General features: G+C 39.3%; 2 protein-coding genes across 2 annotated transcripts in view; one reads left to right on the top strand and one right to left on the bottom strand.

The window, feature by feature from the left end:
• TMEM169 (transmembrane protein 169) overlaps window positions 1-1259 on the bottom strand; it is an 18399-nt gene extending 17140 nt beyond the window's left edge. The window contains exon 1 of the mRNA XM_030486414.1: window positions 1017-1259. The gene's annotated coding sequence lies outside the window, so the exon portion shown is untranslated. The remainder of the gene's footprint in view (window positions 1-1016) is intronic.
• PECR (peroxisomal trans-2-enoyl-CoA reductase) lies at window positions 1244-19214 on the top strand. Its single transcript, XM_030486415.1, has 8 exons — window positions 1244-1368; window positions 4494-4627; window positions 11387-11552; window positions 12220-12301; window positions 14480-14576; window positions 16844-16954; window positions 17533-17644; window positions 17767-19214. The coding sequence occupies exons 1-8, from the start codon at window positions 1254-1256 to the stop codon at window positions 17853-17855; spliced, it is 906 nt and encodes a 301-aa protein (XP_030342275.1). The 5' UTR covers window positions 1244-1253; the 3' UTR covers window positions 17856-19214.

Raw genomic sequence — 19214 nt, 5'->3', positions numbered from 1 at the left:
CCCTTCCCCACACTTAAAAGGAGGGTATACGGCTTCCTTTGAAACAGACTGAACTCCAGGATGAAGATGTTATCTTACAATTGCCTCTGATTTAAAGCGTTAAACTTAAGGACATGTTTTGCGAAAAGTAAATAAATTTGTTTAACTAATGAGAAAACCAAAGTAGATTCAGTAATTCTCACACTTAAATGTGTCTTTAAAAAAAAAAAAACAAACACCCAAACATTCTCACTCTCTTCTCACATTAGCAATCTCCCCTAAGGCAAAAACAATGGGACAAAATTGAGATACAATTACAAACATCTCTTCTATTGAAAAGGACAGAGAAAATGCCTGGAAAGATACTGAACATGCACACACACGCTTCAGGGCACATCACCGCTGGTTAAAATCACCTGCAATGGACAAAGATGCTCTGTCACTTCGCTGTGGGATACACAGGAAAATAACGTTGGCTGTTCTCAGTGACAACTGAATAATTAACACTGAGCTTATTGAGGGCGACTTTAAGTGGGGAAAAACAAACAAACAAAACCCCCTAAAGGCATGTTAGCACACAATTGCTATATTAGGGACAAGTAAACGGCACCACCTCAGCCTTCACAGCCTCTTCCTGACAAAGCCCATGCCTGAAGAGAGGATTCTCCGTCCGCGGGTCCCTGGCAGGAGAACACCAGCGGCTTTCTCTGCTATTTATGACACGTTTAGAGCATTACACCGACTCCTCCTGGCTGGGGCTCCGTTACCCTGTTCCTCGGGGTGTCTTCCCGCGTCGCTGCGGAAGGTGACCCGAAACGGTGCAAAAAAGCATCACAATCCCTCCCTGTACCGCAGGCGAGACCGCGGGCGGGGTTAGGTGGGTTTGCTTCGAGGCTTCAGCAGGCTGAGGCGACACCGAGGCACCAGGAGGATCCGACCCCTCCCGGGCGCTGAGCGCTCGACTAGCGGTCCCTCCACCGCGGGGACAGACCCGGGCACCACCGACCCGCGGATAACCACCCCCCCCTTCGCCTTACCTGCTGCCCGCGGGGCCCCGTACCCCGCCGTGCCGTGCCGTGCCGTGCCGTGCCGTGCCGCTGGACGCGGGGCGATCTATGCTGCCGGGATCCCGGGCACCACCGGCACCGCTCCAGCACCACCCCGCCACCACCGCGCTCGGCGCACCCGGGGCGGGCGGGGCCGCGCGTCACGTGGCGGGGGTGGTGGCGGCGGCGGCCGCCGTTGTGCAAGCCGCTGTGTGTGTGGGGGGGAAGATGGCGGCGGCACGCGGGCTGCTGGCGGCCGGGCTGTTCCGCGGGCGGGTGGCCATCGTCACCGGCGGCGGCACCGGCATCGGCAAGGCCATAGCCGCCGACTTGCTGGCGCTAGGTGGGCACGGGGAGGGTCCGCAGGGAGCCCCGGTGGGGTAGCGAGGCAAGGTGGGTGTTGGGGGAGCGGGGTCGGGCGTGAGGTGAAGGCGAGGGATGGAGTTTGAAGGGGAAGGCTCGGGGGGCTGAGGTGCGGTTTGGGGGTAGGCAGCGCTCGGGAGCGACTGAAGGAGTTTATGGGTGAGACGTTGTGACAGGAGTCAGTGAACAGTGAGGACGAGGTGAGGTTGATGTGGGACTTTTATCTTTTGACCCACTGGCACTTAAAAGATGTGCTATTTTAAATAAAGTGTTCAAAGGGAGGTTATATTAAACTCGGACCCTTTCATATTTCCCCTTAAGCGAGTTTTCATCTTGCTGAACTGGAGGATTTACTTGGTTGTTAAACTGAGTCTTATGGCATAGTACAGTTTTGAACTGTTGTCCGCACGATCAGCTTAAGAGAAATGGTGCTTCTCACTCGGTGCTTGTGACAGAAATGTCCTGAAGTTAATCTTAACTGTGCGCTTGGTGGGTTTTCTTACCACATTGATTACAGAAAAGTGGTAAAATCTGGAGTGAAAGGCAACCTTCTGAATCATCCACCTTGTAACACTTTTTCTGCAGGTTTCAGCATATTTGCTAGGGATCATTGGCATCAGACTTGTTTCAGATAACGTGTTACCATCGTTGATTCACTGTCTTCAAATTACCAGCACTATTATGCCACGCTCCCTGTGGTTTGTGCTGTTGAAATGTGCACTGTGCCGTTTCAGTGTGTAGTAAAGAGCTTTCCTGGTTAAGGCTGTGTGCTGAGAGCCCTCTCTGCCTCTCCTGGCCTTTGTCGCCTAAGCTTTCCACATGCTCAGTGGAGCTGAAGTGAGGGCAAGTTCTGCTGCCTTTGTATTACTGCGGGACTAAGCAGGGTTTTGTAAGCTGTCCTTACATGCTGCCTTAAAGAGGTGCTTTTTAGGCATCATCATGTTGTTGCTTGATTAAGTTATGCAGTTACCTTAAAATTGTACTTAATTTGATCTGCATTATTTTTCTCAAGCAAAGTAACAAAAGTGTGTACCCATAACTTCCTAAATAGAAAACAAGGCTGCAAATCATGTGTAGGAAAATGAAGAAAGAGCTATGGCTGAAATCCGTCTGAGTAACCTTCCTTACCTGCAGACTTGCTGGCTACTCCTGAGAAGAAAATGGCCAGGAGTTATTTCTGTGTGTACTTTGCACTTTAGGCTGTATTATTCTGGAGGAGTGCTGAATGGACAGAAAATGCTTGTAGAAGCAGTGACGGAAAATGCCAGTCATGATGTAGTTTGTTTTTATAACCAGTCTTGTATGAAGCCTTATGTACAGATTTAAACCTTTTATCTGGAAATGTGTGCTTTTTCTGCCCTGACTCTATCAGGAAATGGTCTGGTCATTCTTTGTGAAGAAAAATAAGTGAAGTTTGTATAGTAGGTACCAAGTGTACCTCAGTGAGTTAGAATCTCCCCTTCCACCAGTTAGAGTATTTAGCAAAACTATAGGCTTTTACTGGACCTTACTCTGTATCAGTGTGTGTATTAATAAGCACTTTAGTTGATAAATATAACTGTGCTACTGTGATTTAGTATTTTGTGTTAATCATTACTTGCGTGTGCCATTTTATGAGCTCTGTGTTTGTCAGGTGGTTGTGCAAGTGACTGGAGTTCGTAATTTAAAAAATCAGGAGATGTCAGAGACTAATATCTTTACATGTATTGTTTTAAGATGGCCACTGATTGAAGGTGAAGCTCCCATTCCTAGGGATATGTAGTTACAGCACTTCCTTCTGGAAGAATTAAACTCCTTTAATTACTTATTTATTTTTATGTATAGTTTTACAAAACAGCCTGAGCCAAATGAACAGCTTGCTGCTCTTTACTCCCACTAGTTATTTTGAGCTGATTCTCGTGTTTGCTTGATCATGAGAGGCCAAATTCCACTCAGCAGAATAGCAACAACAACAGCTGCAAAAAAAAAACAAACCCAAAACCAAAAACCCCACAAACCAAAAAACAAAAACCCACCAAAAAAAACCCCAAAACAAAACCAACAAAAAACCAAAAACCAACCCACCTGGCAATATGTTAACTTTTGGGGTTTTTGGCTGGTTTAGGGTGTTGAATTGGTTTATGTTGAAGCAGATGAGCAGCAGAGCTGCTGGATGGCTTCTGCTGGGCTTCTGAGACTATGGAAGGAGGGAACTGGGAGCAAGACGTCCTTGCCTGCTTGGCAGTGGAAGCTAGTAATTTGCTTATCCATAATATGAAATTGTATGCCTACTGGATTTGCATTAGGAACTAATTTGGTGTGCTCAGCTTTTGTCTGTGTAGTAACAATTGCTGAATCCTGAAAGCTGTCCTGAGTCCACTGGTGTGACAGAGAAACTAGACTGGTTGTAGTGTAAGTGCTTGCCATTAATTTGGCACCTGCATTGTTTTTCTCTGTAGAATGAGTCCTTCTGCCTCCAAATGCTGAAATAAAAAACATCAGAAGGCTTGAGCTCCTGCCTATTTTTTCTTCTCTTTTTCGAGCAAGGATTGTGCAGTGTGTGGCGATGCCATGGAGAAGCCTCTGTTCCTGCTGTCTGTAGTCTGCAGATTGGAATTAATCTTGTGAGGCTGTCATCCTTCCCTTCAGACTCTGTAGGGTTAAAAAGCATTTGCTCACTGCTAGTCCAAATTACAGCCAGACATACAGTAAGATTATTTTTGTGGTTTTAGGAGCAAGCATTTTTTTGTAATCAAGACCTGCTGAAACATCTTTAAATCATGTAACTGATAAACGAGGCAGCTGTGAGCAGAGGCAGCAAAAGCGATGTCTGAGAGCTACTTTGCTGACTCTGCAATTCACAGCCTATCTTCCCTTCTGCAGGAAGGACAGGAAACCTTGCAGACATTTTTTTGATTGCTCTTCTCCTGGCATAGTGGGATCTTGTTGCTAAGAAGCACCTGACATCAGTAATTTCTCTTGCAAGAATTTCAACACTGTATCTTCTAGACGGTGACTTATAAACTCACATCCTACAAGATATCTCCATGATGTTATTAAAAAAAACCCAGCGTAACTGTGATTTTAACTATGTTACCTGAAGGATGTTTCATTTTGTCTCTACAGGTTGCAGCGTTGTTATTGCCTCTCGTAAATTTGACCGATTAAAAGCTGCTGCAGAAGAACTGAATAATACATTTTCTTCCATGAGTCCTGTCAAAGTGACTCCCATACAGTGCAATATCCGCAATGAAGATGAGGTAAAGACTAGTGATGTTGTTCTGGGGCTTAACATGTTAAAAGTATATTCTGTATATAAATTATCAGATCTCCAAAGGTCTGCTCTGGTCTTCTCAAAAGTGGTTTAGAATAGGGAAAAGACGCAGTAAGGCACAGTTAAACTTATCTAGATAAATGTGCTTTCCAAGGGAAGACCATTTTTTAACCACCTAAGCAAGAAAGCATTTGTAATTGCAAATGTTTTTCTGACCATGCAAACGTATTTCACATATTTCTGGGAGAAGCAGACCTTGGAACAGGCATTTTCTACAGCCGAGCCAGAGCCCACTTAGCGTGGTTCTTTGTCACATTTCCATGACAGCAGTGAGGGGGTGTTAACTTGTGAGGATGGAGACCTCAGAATAGTTCCTTCAATCAGGAAGTCATAGCATGGAATCTCAATGCCTGTGACTTGACAAAAGTGCCCTGCATTGTCAGTTCTGCTTGTATTGAAGAAAAAAAAAAAAAAACCCCACACCAAAAAACGAAATGCCATGGATATTATTATTTTTAGCCGTGTTTCAAATTTTGGTTACAATTTGAGGTGTGCCTCATTACGAACTCTATTTCTATCCCACTTTTTCTTTTTTTTTGGATTACAAAGAATGGAAGATGAAGAGCAAAAGTACTTAACCCACATTCTTCAGAAGTCAGCATTCACATCCTAGTTTTTTAATCTAAATCCTTTCATTACACAAATGTGTAATTAAACATTTAAAAGTCCATCATCAGGTTGGACTTTTAACTTATTGAGGACAGCTAGAAAATATTCCAGTAACCACCGACTGCTACATTTTTCTTATCCTTTCAAAGTTTCTAGTGTAAATTCTAGTGTAACTTAAATTCTAGTAGCATAAAGCAAATAAAAAATAAAATTCTTCCCTCATAGAACAGCTAGTGCTATAAAATATTTAGTGATATACTCAGACTTTCTCTCCTGAAGGAGATGAGCCTTGGGGCTGTGCAGTGTGTCACTTCACCTACCAGTGAATTTTAGGTTAGTATTTACTAGCATCAGCAGTGCAATATAATAGGTTATGACAGATGTCAGAGGGCAACTTACATGATTAAAGCTACAGGAAAGAAAAGAGATAGAGAGAAAAGGCTTAAGCCTTCTTTCACGTCACAATTCTTGCAGAAAGTACTCTGGCACACTCAATAACCTCCTGCAGGTGAATCTTATTACTGCATCAGTTTAAAAATGGGTTAATGGGAACTGCAGTGTTGTGTGAGATGATAGGGAGCTTGGATGGCAAAATGAGGTAATCTCCACAAAACAAACTACCATTCCTTCTTTGTTGCCTGTTTATTAAGTGTGGCTAACTACATATTTGACAAAACAGCTTTAGATGGCTTTGGAAACTTTTTCGAAGGTGCTTTTAAAGCCTATTTTATAGTGCTGTGTAAAGTTTTTCAGCATTATTCTGTGTTACTGGTAGCCATGCTGATATTCGGAGAAACTTCTGCTTTGCTATTACCCTGCAGTTTCATCATAGAATTGTCTTGTTTCCCATATAGTTTTAAGCTCTACTTATTTACAGATGCACCAGAACTTTTAATATGATGTTGGAGAAGCCTCTATCAGGCATCTCCTGCCAGTGCAAGTTCTCTTAAATCATTGTAATTTCATATCTGTATCTATTGAAGAGAGGGTTCAGAGGAATAAGGTAAATTAAACTCCAGTCTTGCATTTTTCAGTCATCAACTCAGTCTTATAGTTTGACTCACTTCAGTTCTCCAACTGCTCTTACTACTTTCTGTTGAAATCCTATTTAGAAAAAAAATCACTATGAAAACTTCTTAAGCCTTTTGTGGAAGTTTTGAATAAGGAATGCAATTTCTGTTGCTTATTAACATAAGAACTTCAGTGTACCTGCTAAACAAATATTTATCCATTCCAGGTGCCCATCTCCAAGACCAGATATTTTTACTGGTTAGAGACATCCTGTGATTTTTGTTCTTTAGCTCTTGTTCTTCTGTTTCAACACGGGAAAATAAACTTCGGAGTTCAAGCCTCCTTAGATGTCAGAACTGATCCATCACAAGCTACAAAGCCCAGAAAGCTTCCTGAAGAACCGCATAATTCATTTAGTATCTCCTTCTCTTTGACATCTCAGTGAAACCTTTCTAAGAGTAAATCTTTCTCTTAAAGGAAGCCACAGTTATCACCTGTAAGAACAAGCCATCTTTCTTACGGTGGCATGCCTTTTTTTTACATCCCTCCATCTCTACCAGTTGTTCTGCATTTCTTTAAAGGTCCCTATGAGTTTTGTCCTGGCTTTAATTTTATAATCGGGCAAACTGGAGGGAGGGACTTTCAGTAGAGGAGATCTGAGGAAGATGAAAGTGTTTTCAAAATTGCCAGATGATCTTTTTGTTTGCTTGGGCTTTTTCACCTCCTAGTACAAATCTTAAAGTAACTGACCTGCTTTGGAGGTGACACAGCTCATTCCTCCTGTGTATCTTAGTCTGGATCTGTGAAATTCAAGCATTAGAAGATTCACCCCTCATCATATAGTGCAATCAGTTTGTTAGAGCTCTTTCTGGCCTAGGAAGAGTCAAAGGAGGTGCAGTGAATTAGTTGCAGCAGAAGCTTGATGGCAGATATCATGGCAATAGCTTAATGTATTCACATTTTGAAGTCTCTTAATCTTTATCCTCAGAGGCCCTCTTGCTTTTTAGCAAAGCTTACATTTCATTTTATGTACAAGAAATAATCTTGCTTGATGGAGGATTTTCAGCCACTGCATAATCTGTCAGGTTTATTTGTCACAAGTTTGCTGCTGCTGCTTTTGGCTAGTTTTCTACTGAGCGTTTTGTAAAGGGTAAGAAATCTATTTTGTTTTTAAAGATGGAAGAGTCGAGGGTTCTGGAATGCCAGTAAGAACAACTGAGGTTTTTGTGCTCTGTCTTCATTGAGCCTCATCCTGAAGTAATGTCTGTGCACCTGTTCCTTATCCTGTGGTCTGGAGTGTATATAGTGATCAATATTGCTTCTTAGTGATTATAAAGCTGAAATGATTGTAATTATTTGAATGTTTTCTAGTACTGCCCAGGTAATTGTTGAATATAACAACAGCAGATCAGCTTGCTCTTGCTGAGATGCAGGCCAGACAGCTCTGTGTGTGCCTTTTCAAACCAAGCTCTTTTTCCAAAATCAAATTAATTAATTAATTCCAGTCCCTCAGTGTAATGGTGGCCAGACCGAAGGAGAGAGATCCCCTCCTTTTTCCATTAGGAAAAGAGCTTTCTATTTATATTTGTAGGTGTTGGGAAGGGGAAGCATTTATTTGTGTGTCTTAAATGCTGAACTATAGCAGATCTGTTGCCAGGGGAAAGACAGACATGAGGAAGTTTTTAGCCTTGTAAAGCCTTTGTGCTATATGCTGTGGACAAACATTTATTTAACTGACACCTAGATAAGTAGAAGACATATCTGAGTAAGTGGAAGATAAAATCTTTTACTTCTAGTAGGCCAGCGTTCTTGAAATCAGCAATTCAGAATTCTGTGCACAGTGTCCCCTTTCCATACTTAAGCTCCAGCAACAGCTGTGGCTGGACCAGACCCTGAGGGTAAAACCTATCACTTGGACATCTGACAAACAGGATTCCTTGAGACAGACTCAATGCAGTACTATTTAGCACTTACCTTGTGTCTGAGTACACTAGTAGCTTTTCTTTTGCAATAAACTTTATAGCTTGACATAGTCTCAATTGGTTAGTAAATACTGTGTAAAGCCTGCAGTGGAAGGCTGTGGCTTGGCGGAGAGCTATGGATAAGAGATACCTGTTGTTGCGCTTCAACACAACACTAACACAAAGAAAAAAATACCTGTTATTGCTGTGCAAGAACGGCTACTGGTTCTAGTCCCCAAATAGCAAATCTCTAACACTCTGTAGTGGGTAGTTTGCCTGTAAGCTTTACTCCAGCTTTACTCCTGGGTAAGCTTTACTCCAGCTCAAGGTGACCTGTGAATGCAAGTGGACATTAGTCCCTTTTCTCTGTGTCAGTCAGTGAGTACTGTCATCTCAGTTATCTGTGAAAGTGTGCTACTGCATAATACTTCTGAGTTGCAGTCACACAAAAAAGGTCCTCACTGAAAAGCTCCAGTCTTCTGGTTATGTCTGAAGTGCCTGGTTTTGTTCTTTTCAGCCTTCTTCAGAAGAGCATCCTAGACTGTTAGCTCTGCCTTGTGCAGTTTTGCTTTGCTTCCAGAGAGTCTTTAGTAGCTTTTTAATTAAGTTCTTTCTGTGTGGATTTTGAATATTTAGGAATAGAAAGGCATCTTCTTCAGTTCTCACTGTGATTTAAATGTGTTCTACCGGACCCTCTCTCTGTGCTGGTGGCTGCTGTCACCATGTTTACTGTAACTGGGAGAAGCACTGCAACGATGCTTTCTCTACAACACAGAAGACATTGTGAACATTGCTATAGTTGGAGCCATCTGAGCTGTCACTAGAAAGCTGTCACCTGCTAGCTTTTGCTGGCTTTCTGAAAGCAGAACTGATATGCAGTTGGGTTTTAGGTTTGGGTTGGGGTTATTTTTGTTTGATTTTGTTTGTTTGTTTTGGTGGTGTTTTTATTTTTTTTTAATTGCCTTGAGAATATGGGACAAGTAGTAAGAACAACAACAGTTTCTTAAGATACATGCGAACTATTTTGAATTGATATGTCATGGCAGCTTTTGTCTACTTGTTGAAAACTTACTTGTAATTTTTTTTCCCAGTGGATTTTTCTTCTGATAATTTATTGGGGATTGGGGATTTTTACTATCCTTAGCATTTTTCTTTTTCTCTCTCCCACCCTGACCCCCCAGCCTGAACAGTCTTAGTCTGTTCAAACATTTCATGCACTGAAACTATTTCTCTTCCCTAAATGAGCCTATACTTCAGTGACTTATGGACAACAATATTCAAAACAAGATTTTCAGGCTGACAAGGAGAAGAGTTTGATGTGCTGAACAAAGCATGATTTTTGTTGCCTAGTGAGGCATAACTTGTTTTTCTCTGATTGTGAGAAAACCCACAAGTCTTTGTGGCATGCTGGTTCTTACAAGTCATGAGTTTGGGACTGCTGTCACAAATGTTCTGGTTTTTTGATTTTTTATTTTTTTTTCCTCAGATCTCACAAGCTGCAGTGACTGATCTGAGCAATAAGATGATATTCAAAACTTAAAGATGGTGATTTAGGTATCAAAATTATTTTCTTAGGGCATTTTTTCCTCAGGAAGCATTAGTTTTCGATTAGGCTTCAGTCACTATATGTTTAGGTTTTCTTCTTCAGAGATGTGCATCCTTACAGGATCCATACTGTCCTGTTAAACCATCCTGAAGTGTAAGGCAGCTATTTATGAGACTGAGTTGGTGACACTCTTGGTAAGTCACCAACATGCATTGCTGCTGCTTTTATTTTTTGATGTTTTCTGCTGCTAATTCAATAGAGAGGAAGACTGATTGACATCCTTACCTTAACCATATGTGTTTCAGCAGTAGCATCGCTCTTAATGTTTGGTTGGGTGTTTTTTTGCGGGTTATTTTGGTCTGTGTTTTCTTTGACCACAGATGATAGATTAACCTTTTATGTATGCTTGAGTAGGAATAACTGATGCATCCTGTCTAGTTACGATAGGTAATGTAAACAGGAAACAGTCATGTTGTCCCGTTTCCCCTGTTTCTTGACATAAAGATTAAATTATAAGCAGTTGCTACAGAGTTCTTATTACTATCTTGTAATAGGAAATATACATCAGCTTTGATATCTGTAAAATCTTTGAATGCTTTGAAATACGTTCCCCTCCAGAAGCTCTCTTGTGCTTAGTGTGAATGTGTGGCAAAACTGCTCCACTTCCAAAAAAAGACAATGCAAAAAGGCTTAGTTTACAGCCTGTAGCTCAGATTAGGTCAATGTTAGAGCTAGGTTTAGGTTCTCAAAATCTCCTTCATTCCATATGAACTTAAGCTACTCCTTTTCTGCACTCGCAGCTCTTTGAGTGAGTGAGTAACATGTCTATTGCTATTTGCTGTTAATACCTTCTCAGAGTACCCAAAGGTAAATAGTCCCAGTCAGTGCTCTTAATTATAAGGATTCATCCAGACAGTATCTGCTTAGTCAAATATTCACAACCCTTTTGCTAAAGAACACAACTTGTAGTATTTTCATAATTTTTTTGAGTTTATGTTCTTTTGGGTAACAAACTAACCTTCTTGGTCTGTGTAAGAAGATTGGCTGTTGCCAACTCATATATCAGAGCTTTAGTGAATGTACAAAATGTCTAGATAAGGATGTTAAAACTTTGCAAGATGACTTCTGTTTTATATTTAAAATGCTCAGGTACATATGTCAGATGAAAAAAACAGTAGTTATTTTATACGGAATGCTTCCAGCATCTGGTGCAAACAACCCATCCTTGTGAAAAATGCCAGGAGATTCTTAGTAGGTCTTAAGTAGCTGGGTTTTGTGTATGTTTGCTTTTACAAACCTTCAGCAGCTTAAATCCCCTTCTTTCAGTGCTGGTATTTTATGTAGCACCTGTGTTACAATAGGAAGATCTCCTAAGTAAATGTGGACTCGGCCCAATCCTTCTTGGCTGACTGAACTTGTCATACTAATCTTCCAGCCTCTATGAAGGCTGATACCTCCTCTTTATGTGTGAAAAGGATATGAGAGAGAAAATACTGTCTGAGAATGAAATTGGGTATATAGTTTAATCAGAATACTATACTAACAAATACTGTTTCAGGTAGAAGCTTTGGTGAAGTCTACACTAAGTCTGTATGGGAAGATTGACTTCCTGGTGAACAATGGAGGGGGCCAATTTGCAAGTCCTTCTGAAGCCATCCGTGCAAAAGGCTGGAATGCCGTGATAGACACAAATCTGACAGGGACCTTCTACTGCTGCAAAGCAGGTAAGAACTGCACATTAAGCATTTTTTGTTTATTTGGTTTGGGTTTTCTATAGCAGTACCAGAAGACAAGAAATGTAAAGTTTCCCTACCTTCTTTTTTCACACACTTACCTGACAGTGGATATTTGTTTTCACAATCTCATCCAAAGCTTTATGGTAAACTGTTCATTACATTTGTTCATATGTACAAACATACATTTAGGCAACTATGATCTTATGGTTAAGACCACATTTGGGGAGTCAGTTGGCTTGAATACTCACTCAAAAGATTGGAGGAAAAACACTTAATTTCTGTGGCCTGCATTCACTGTGTGTAATACAGGAAAAGATTTCTCTCCTATTAGAGATGTAAATTTAACTTTAAATTTAAGTATGATACATGATTCTCAGATAACATTGGGAATGTGGAAATGAAAATAATTTATGTGGAAGCATGGATTCCTGACTTCCACCAAAAGGCTTCTTCAAAAAGATCAAGCCTTATCTGGACCACACCTGTTACCAACCCAGTGGTGAGGCTATGGTACAAAGATCAGATTGTTTATCTAAATCTACGCAGGAAGTGTGTAGTGTAATTGGAGTTAGGAGTCCAAATTCGGCTCCAGTTGGCCAGTTCATTTGCCTGCATTTCTTCTGATATTTATAGGTTATCTTCCTCCTTCATACAGTGTACAATGCCTGGATGAAGGAACATGGAGGAGTCATTGTCAACATTACTGCTACCGTGAGAAATGGGTTTCCTGGAGCGTCGTAATATATATTTTATTTTTACATTTTCTTATGTTTTTCCCCTAGAAGTGCTAATTGCTCCAAAATACTTCATTTTAGAAAGGTGTGCACTGGGCAGCAGCAGAGTATAGAAATACAGCAGTTAGGTCGAGAGAGAGCAATCATATCACTTGCTGTATTTGCGGGCATCTCTTACTAATTCAGTAGAGACTATAGGAGTAAATGGCATCTCTGTTCTCTGACTTGTTTGTAGGAAACTATGAAGCAAGACTTGCTAGCAAAATGATATGCTAGTGGGACTAGTTGCATTTAAATATAATCTTTACTTACTCTCTCTCCAAATTTCTGGAAGATTTGCAAGAATTTGGCACCTGTTTTCCTCTTCTACTGTTAGTTTAGAAATCTTGATGGTGTAATGAGTTATGGGAGTGGAACTGGGAGTAGGGGAGTAGGAGGAACATTTCTAGTATGTTCCCAGGTTTTGGCTTTGTCCTTTGCATCATGTAATGCCTGCCTTTCCCATTTTCCTTTTTACTCTCGCTTTGTAGCCATCTCAGATGCAGAGAATTGGTTTTACTTGCTCTGCTCCTTTCTTGACTGGGAGGAGGATCATGGGTGCAAACATACTACCATGTTTGTAGTTCTTTTATACTAACACAAATGATCACAGCTGTCTGCATGAAAATGCAGCATCCTCCCCCATATCTGTGTGTGTACAATATTTATGCAAATTTCTTTATCCTGAAAATGGAGGTGAGGCAGGAATCTTCCAATTTGAAACTTTTCTACCAAAAAAAAGTCTATTTGTTGAAAGAGAAATAATGCTCAGAACAGGAATTCAAATTAAATTTCAAAGTTGTCAAAATGCTGCATTTTGACAGTTTCTTAACTTAAAAAAAATCTAGATTTCTTCTTTGAAGCCACTTATTTTTTTACATTTGAGATTGAATTTCTATTGAAGGAAATTGAGCAAATATTACATTGCCTCTCTGTCCTGATTCAGGCTTTAAAGCTTTCAAAATTTAATATTTTTTTTTTTTAAAGAACAGCAGAATATTTTCTCACTAGCTTGTTGGCAGTACAAAATAAATTTAGATATCCACAGGGTGGTGCTGAAGTTACAGTTATTTGAGTTTCTCCATTCTGGTTAAGTCTGGTTGAATGTCACAGCGAATAGGCTGAAGCTGTATTTGAGAGTTGAATCAAGAGATAAAAAACCTGATTCTGAATAACAGTGGAAAAAAAGTTTCCCAAAAAACTGTTGTGTGTGGATGAGGACGGGTAGACAAAACTACTTTCAAATTAAATTCTTGTTGATTTGATACTTGGTTTAGAAATGTACTATTGAAAATGACTTGCCTTTACAAGTCCGGCCACCACTTATGCCAAAAATCACCTGATACATTTTTACACAAGTATGGCTTCTGAACATAAAACTAGTCGAGTTTTTTTGCTCATAGAGTGCCTGAAGGTTATTTATTTATGGCCTAAACATATGAATAAGTTGGGGTTTGTTATGGTTTCCTTAAGTTTTTCTTATTCCTTTCCTGGTATGTGAGAAGCTATTGTATCTATCTCCTCTAAGCCTGTTTTGTTAGTCTAAAGGAATTAAACTCTATTAGTTTTCTCTGCATCCCACTTTCTGCTATTCATCATTGCAGTAATTTTGTCTGCATTTGCTCAACCTTGTAAGCATTTCAGACTAGTTTCCTATAGAAGTAAGGTGTATGAGAGGACTCTGCCTATGGTCATCTCTATCTCCATCCCCCTATAGTAATTTTTGAATAGTGGTTTGTTTTAATCATGTTTGTCAGAAGATCTAAACTTATTTTCAGACCACTGTCCTTCCAAGTGTTTACCTGTGCAGTCTACATTTTGTAGTTTTATACAGTTCGAACTTTGCCTCTGGTTGAAAACAAAAACATTTTATAAGCCTGCTTCTGCAGTAAAATGTAGCTGACCTCATGTCACATTGGGGAAGAGATGATAAGTATTTCCAGAAATGACAGGAAATCATGGCATAGCTTGTTTAAACTGTGATGCTATGGCCAAACTTAGAAACTAGAAAATCTCTCTCTCTCACAGCTGGTCCAGTCATAGAAAGCTACTCTGACTACCCTAGTGAGGATGTGGTAAAATTAACATGGGGCACTGTTAGCTGAGGGAACAGATGCTTCTTTTGCTTTCTTTTCTTAATAGGCATTCAGGAGCTGCAAGAGCTGCAGTGAATAACCTAACCAAGACTTTGGCTTTAGAATGGGCCCACAGCGGAGTAAGAATCAACAGTGTTGCTCCTGTAAGTAATGGCAAATGATCTGATTAAACCTAGCCATCATACATGTTCAAGGCTAAAACTTTCAAACCAAAAGGGATTTAAAAATCTATAGCCTGTAACTGTTTGTGGATTATTTATATATTTCGTTATAATTTTCCCATCTGCGTTCTTCAGGTCACTTTAGAGTGTTTTGTACTGTTTAGATGATGAACCAGAGATGGGGTATAAAATTGCTTCTGCTTTCTGCTTTGACTTGGCACTCTTGATTTGGGTTTTTTTGTTTGTTTGTTTGTTTTGGGGTTTTTTTGTCTAGCTTAATGAAATGATACCTGGGAGGAGTTGTTGACCTGTCTTACAAACGCTTGATATAAAATTACCAAATGCTTTGCATTTCAGTAATGATTACGTTATTTCTGAACTCACAAAATTTTTTCTGTTTGAGGTTCAGATATGCTGATGGTTTCTACCTGTGTTTACAAAGTTATTCTGAAAATCTTTTGAATGTGTCACAATGTCTTTTACTTTGTCTTCTACATGTTAAGTTAATTGGTTTTAGGTATAAAAAGACTGTATTTAGAGTGGCTCTTCTCTCAAAGACATTATGTATAAAAATATGTGTTCTGATTTTTTTTTTTTTTTTTTTCCTTATCAAATATATGCAGGCAGGAAACCACTATACAGGTCAGCTAAAATATGCATGTCACATTTCTGAGGAAGTAGGTAGCATGTAGCAGTTGTTTTAAATATTTGTATGGAAAAAGCAGCTATATTTTTCTAGTGCATGGTGCTGCAGACATAGAGGTTATATAGAAGCCCTGGCTTTAACATTTGAGATTGTGTGATCTGTTGTGATCTGTGTAATCTTCGCTCTTAACCACAATTTATTTTGCACATTTACTCCCTTGAGAACAAAAGAGGAAAGGGAAACCTTGTCCAGCTCCTTCTACATCCAGCATTTATTTTATCTCACTATATAGTTAAGTGTCAGATTTGTTTAACTGGTCCATAGGAAGATCGTTTCCTATCTTTCTTCATTTCTGCTATCTTTGTAGGATGTCTGTATATCGTATTGTGCCTCTTGTCCTAAAACATCTGGCTCACTTTATTTGGCATAGCACAGAATGCTGAATGGCAGATGTGTGATGAGTGTTCAGGTAGTGGCTCTTACATAGCCTCTGTGAGGCCCAACTCAACAGGAGACTTTGTTAAATATTAAGATCTACTGGCTTGTTTTTCCTGTTTATTTGTTTTTTTCTGATTTATCAAGTCTTGGGGAAGTAATTAAGACAGCATTATTATGTGAATATATTTTTCAGGCATGCTAATTACCTAATGAATCATACTAATTATACATTATAGCATATGTCAAAAGAAGTTTTTGACAAGCAAAACACTTCAGTAGTTTGGCTCTTTCAGAAGGATTTGCTAGCTTTTTTACTATAGCGGTAACAAAAATCCATGTTGTAGTTACAGTAACACTTCATATCCTTCTGTCACCTTTGTGGACGCACTAAATCTGTGGTAACCATACAAAACAGTTAACATTTTGTAGGAGCAGAGTAACATGTAGGGAATAGGTACATAAAGAGGGAAATGCATTCTAACAAAATAGTTTCACGTACCAGTTACTTCCCTAGTGCCCAAAATCTAGCACTCACGTTTCACAGATACCTTAAAAGAGAAATCTTAGCATGTACTAACTTGAGTCACAAAGGTTCTGTCATAACCCATCTATGTAACCCTGTGTTACCACGGCTGTAGACTTCATCTTCCCTCTCAAGTCTAAATTGGACTGTATAATCATCAGAGCAAAGACAGTCACCTTTTTCTATTTCTATAGCAGCTAAATAGGGAGAGTCTGAACTCTGATTGTGAAATCTGTCTGCTTCCATAATTCACAATGAAACCAATCTAGCATTCTTACAGATTACAAGAAACTGTTGAGAACTTGTCCTAGGGGCTTTGTAGTTTTCTGCTGTAAGCTAATATGAAATGCTTGTCATTTCAAAACAGTCTTTGAGTTTCTTGCTATGCTCTCTGCTGTAGTTATTGAAGTGACAGCGGAGAATTGGAATAATCTGAATTATTTTGCTTGAATAGAGATGTGGCTAGCAGCCAAATTACCTTCTTGTATAAATTATACTAGTCCATTAAATTTAAAAACTTGCATTCAAGTGCTGTTTGGGTACTTTAATGCCACAGAAAATGACAACTTCACAATTTTACAATGACCACAGTTTAAACAATATGCAAGAGAACTTACTTTTCACTATGCTGTTTTAAAATAGGGACTAGTTTTTTCAGAAACTGCTGTCGCAAATTATGGAGAACAAGGTACAACGATGTGGTTACAGAGCATACCAAAGATTCCTGCCAGGAGGTCCGCGGTTCCTGAGGAGGTAATGTATTTCAGAACACTTGTGATATTTCTGCTTCTGTGTCTCTATTTTGAAGCCTCTTTATTATATGGAGAATAAGAAAGATTTAATTTTGCACTATGATGGATTATTAAAAAAGAAAAAAGCTTGTAGTAATGTGCAGTAGTGCCAAGTGGGAAACTTAACCAATAGTCACTGTTACACTGAAAGTTTAATTTAGGTGCCTCTTACAGCTGAAGCGTTTCATAGTGGACATCAGTTTCTGAAAAAGTTGACTTCCAATAGGGAGGACTGAAAGAATGACTTTAATGTGAAAAAAGGTTTATCTTTAAAGTACTTAGCTCTCTTCCACCAAGAATGTCCATCTTTGATAAACTAATCAACTTTTTTGTTTGATTTTTGGTACCTGGTGTTGATCATTGAGAGCTTACTGGTTTTCAACTGTTATGTACCTGATGTTTGAGGCTGGAAAGAAGGCTTTAGGAGTGTTTAGTTTTCATTTCTGAGTAGGAAACATTGGTATGTCTTGCCTACAAAAGTTTTTACAAGAACAATTCCCAGCAGTTTAAGAAAGATTAAAATTGTCATTCTTGTGTTAGGTCTCTCCGGCAGTGTGTTTCCTGCTATCTCCAGCTGCTTCTTACATAACTGGGATAACTGTGGCTGTGGATGGTGGCCGGAGTTTATACGGCCATGTCCTAGAGACACCCGGTAAGAAACGGGCTACAGAATAATGCCCTTCAAGTTATGGAAGTCAGGCAATGGGAGGACACAAAAGTAAAATGCCTCATTTCTCAATCAGTTAAGTATGTTGTTTTATTTGTTTTCCTCAGATCATGACAGATGGCCCTCGCCACCAGAAGGAAAAAATTCTGAAATGCTTAGAAAGCTTCTTTCTGGCAAGTTCAAGCCAAAGCTGTAAAAGAATGAGATTTCACCTTATTCCTAGTTGCACACTTGCTGGTAATCTCGCTTTGTGATACTGCTTATTCTCGGTAATACATTTTTTTTGCTCATACATAACTACATTGAGTACCCTGATCTTCACTGGTTTATATTTAAAACTTGAAAGGTAATACATAGTGAATTTCTACTCTGAAAACGCTCACTGCCCTGAAAACATTCAGTCTCCTGGAGAGGGAAGGTATAAAAGACGAATTCTCCATTTGTACAGACATTAAGAGTCTCAGACAGAAGTGAATAAATAATAAAGAGAGTAGAGAGGGAATGTTTCAGAATCCTTCTATTGCTGATGAATTTAGGGAGAAGGTTATTTAAATCTCTGTTATTAGTTGCATTGGTAACCCTTGAGGTAGCTGTTAGCTCTACCCTATTTCTGTTCAGCCACACACTGAGTGTTCAACAATGATTTGAAGACTGAGTAGGTATTTCTCTGAAAAGAATGAAAAATAAGGCAGAATACTGATATTAATGTTTCAAACTATTATGGCATATCATATTGGAAATGTTTTTAATTGTTTGCAGATATAACAACATAATGGAGTTAAACTGGTGGCAACTTAAGTTTGCTAATAGAATAATCAGATAATAAACTTAAGCTTTAATTTACAGTGATGGAAAATCATATAGATTCAACAATTTAACATGCAAAATCTTTAATGAAAAGCTGTGGTGCATACTGTGGTGCTTTCTGCAGTATGCTCTATTGTTAAAGCAGAAACTTGGAATCCTTCATTTACCTCTTAAAATGCTTTCTATCCATACTGTGTTTTCTTACAGTGTTAATGCCGTTTTGTTCGTCAGTGTCTCAAATAGGTGTGATTTTTGTGATCAATGGAGAGATTTCATTTAAAAAACAGAAATCTTGCAATATATCACTTGAAGAGGCTATATTTGTCATTATTCACTTCTTAAAATTCACTTCAAAGCAAGTCTTCCCATGTCTGGTAACTTTAATAAAAATATGAAAAATAAGTGACGACTGTGTTTGCTGCAAAAACTGAAATTTGTGGAATCAAGTTGCTGCTATAGAAGCGACCTCTTTAATACTTCATTTTGGATTGAATATAAGAGTCTCTGCAAAGAGACTCTGTCTGTTTGTTGTCTGCAAAGTGTTTGACCTTTTTGTCTTTCATTAAAATATGGGAACTTGCATAGGTACATGGAGATTGCTTTTTCGTGAAAATCTGAATGCCAGTTTGAGGGGAGGGTGTTGGAACCAAAATGCTTTCTCCTTTTGATATGGCCTCTTTCCTTAGTAACTGGGTGCTCATTCATGTGGTATAAGCTTGTACAAAGATAAAAATCAGCCTTTTTCGAA

Source organism: Strigops habroptila, chromosome 5 (assembly GCF_004027225.2).
Source record: "Strigops habroptila isolate Jane chromosome 5, bStrHab1.2.pri, whole genome shotgun sequence".
NCBI classification, from domain to species: domain Eukaryota; kingdom Metazoa; phylum Chordata; class Aves; order Psittaciformes; family Psittacidae; genus Strigops; species Strigops habroptila.
The sequence above is the reverse complement of the archived record's forward strand: the minus strand, read 5'-3'. Positions and strand labels throughout refer to the sequence as shown.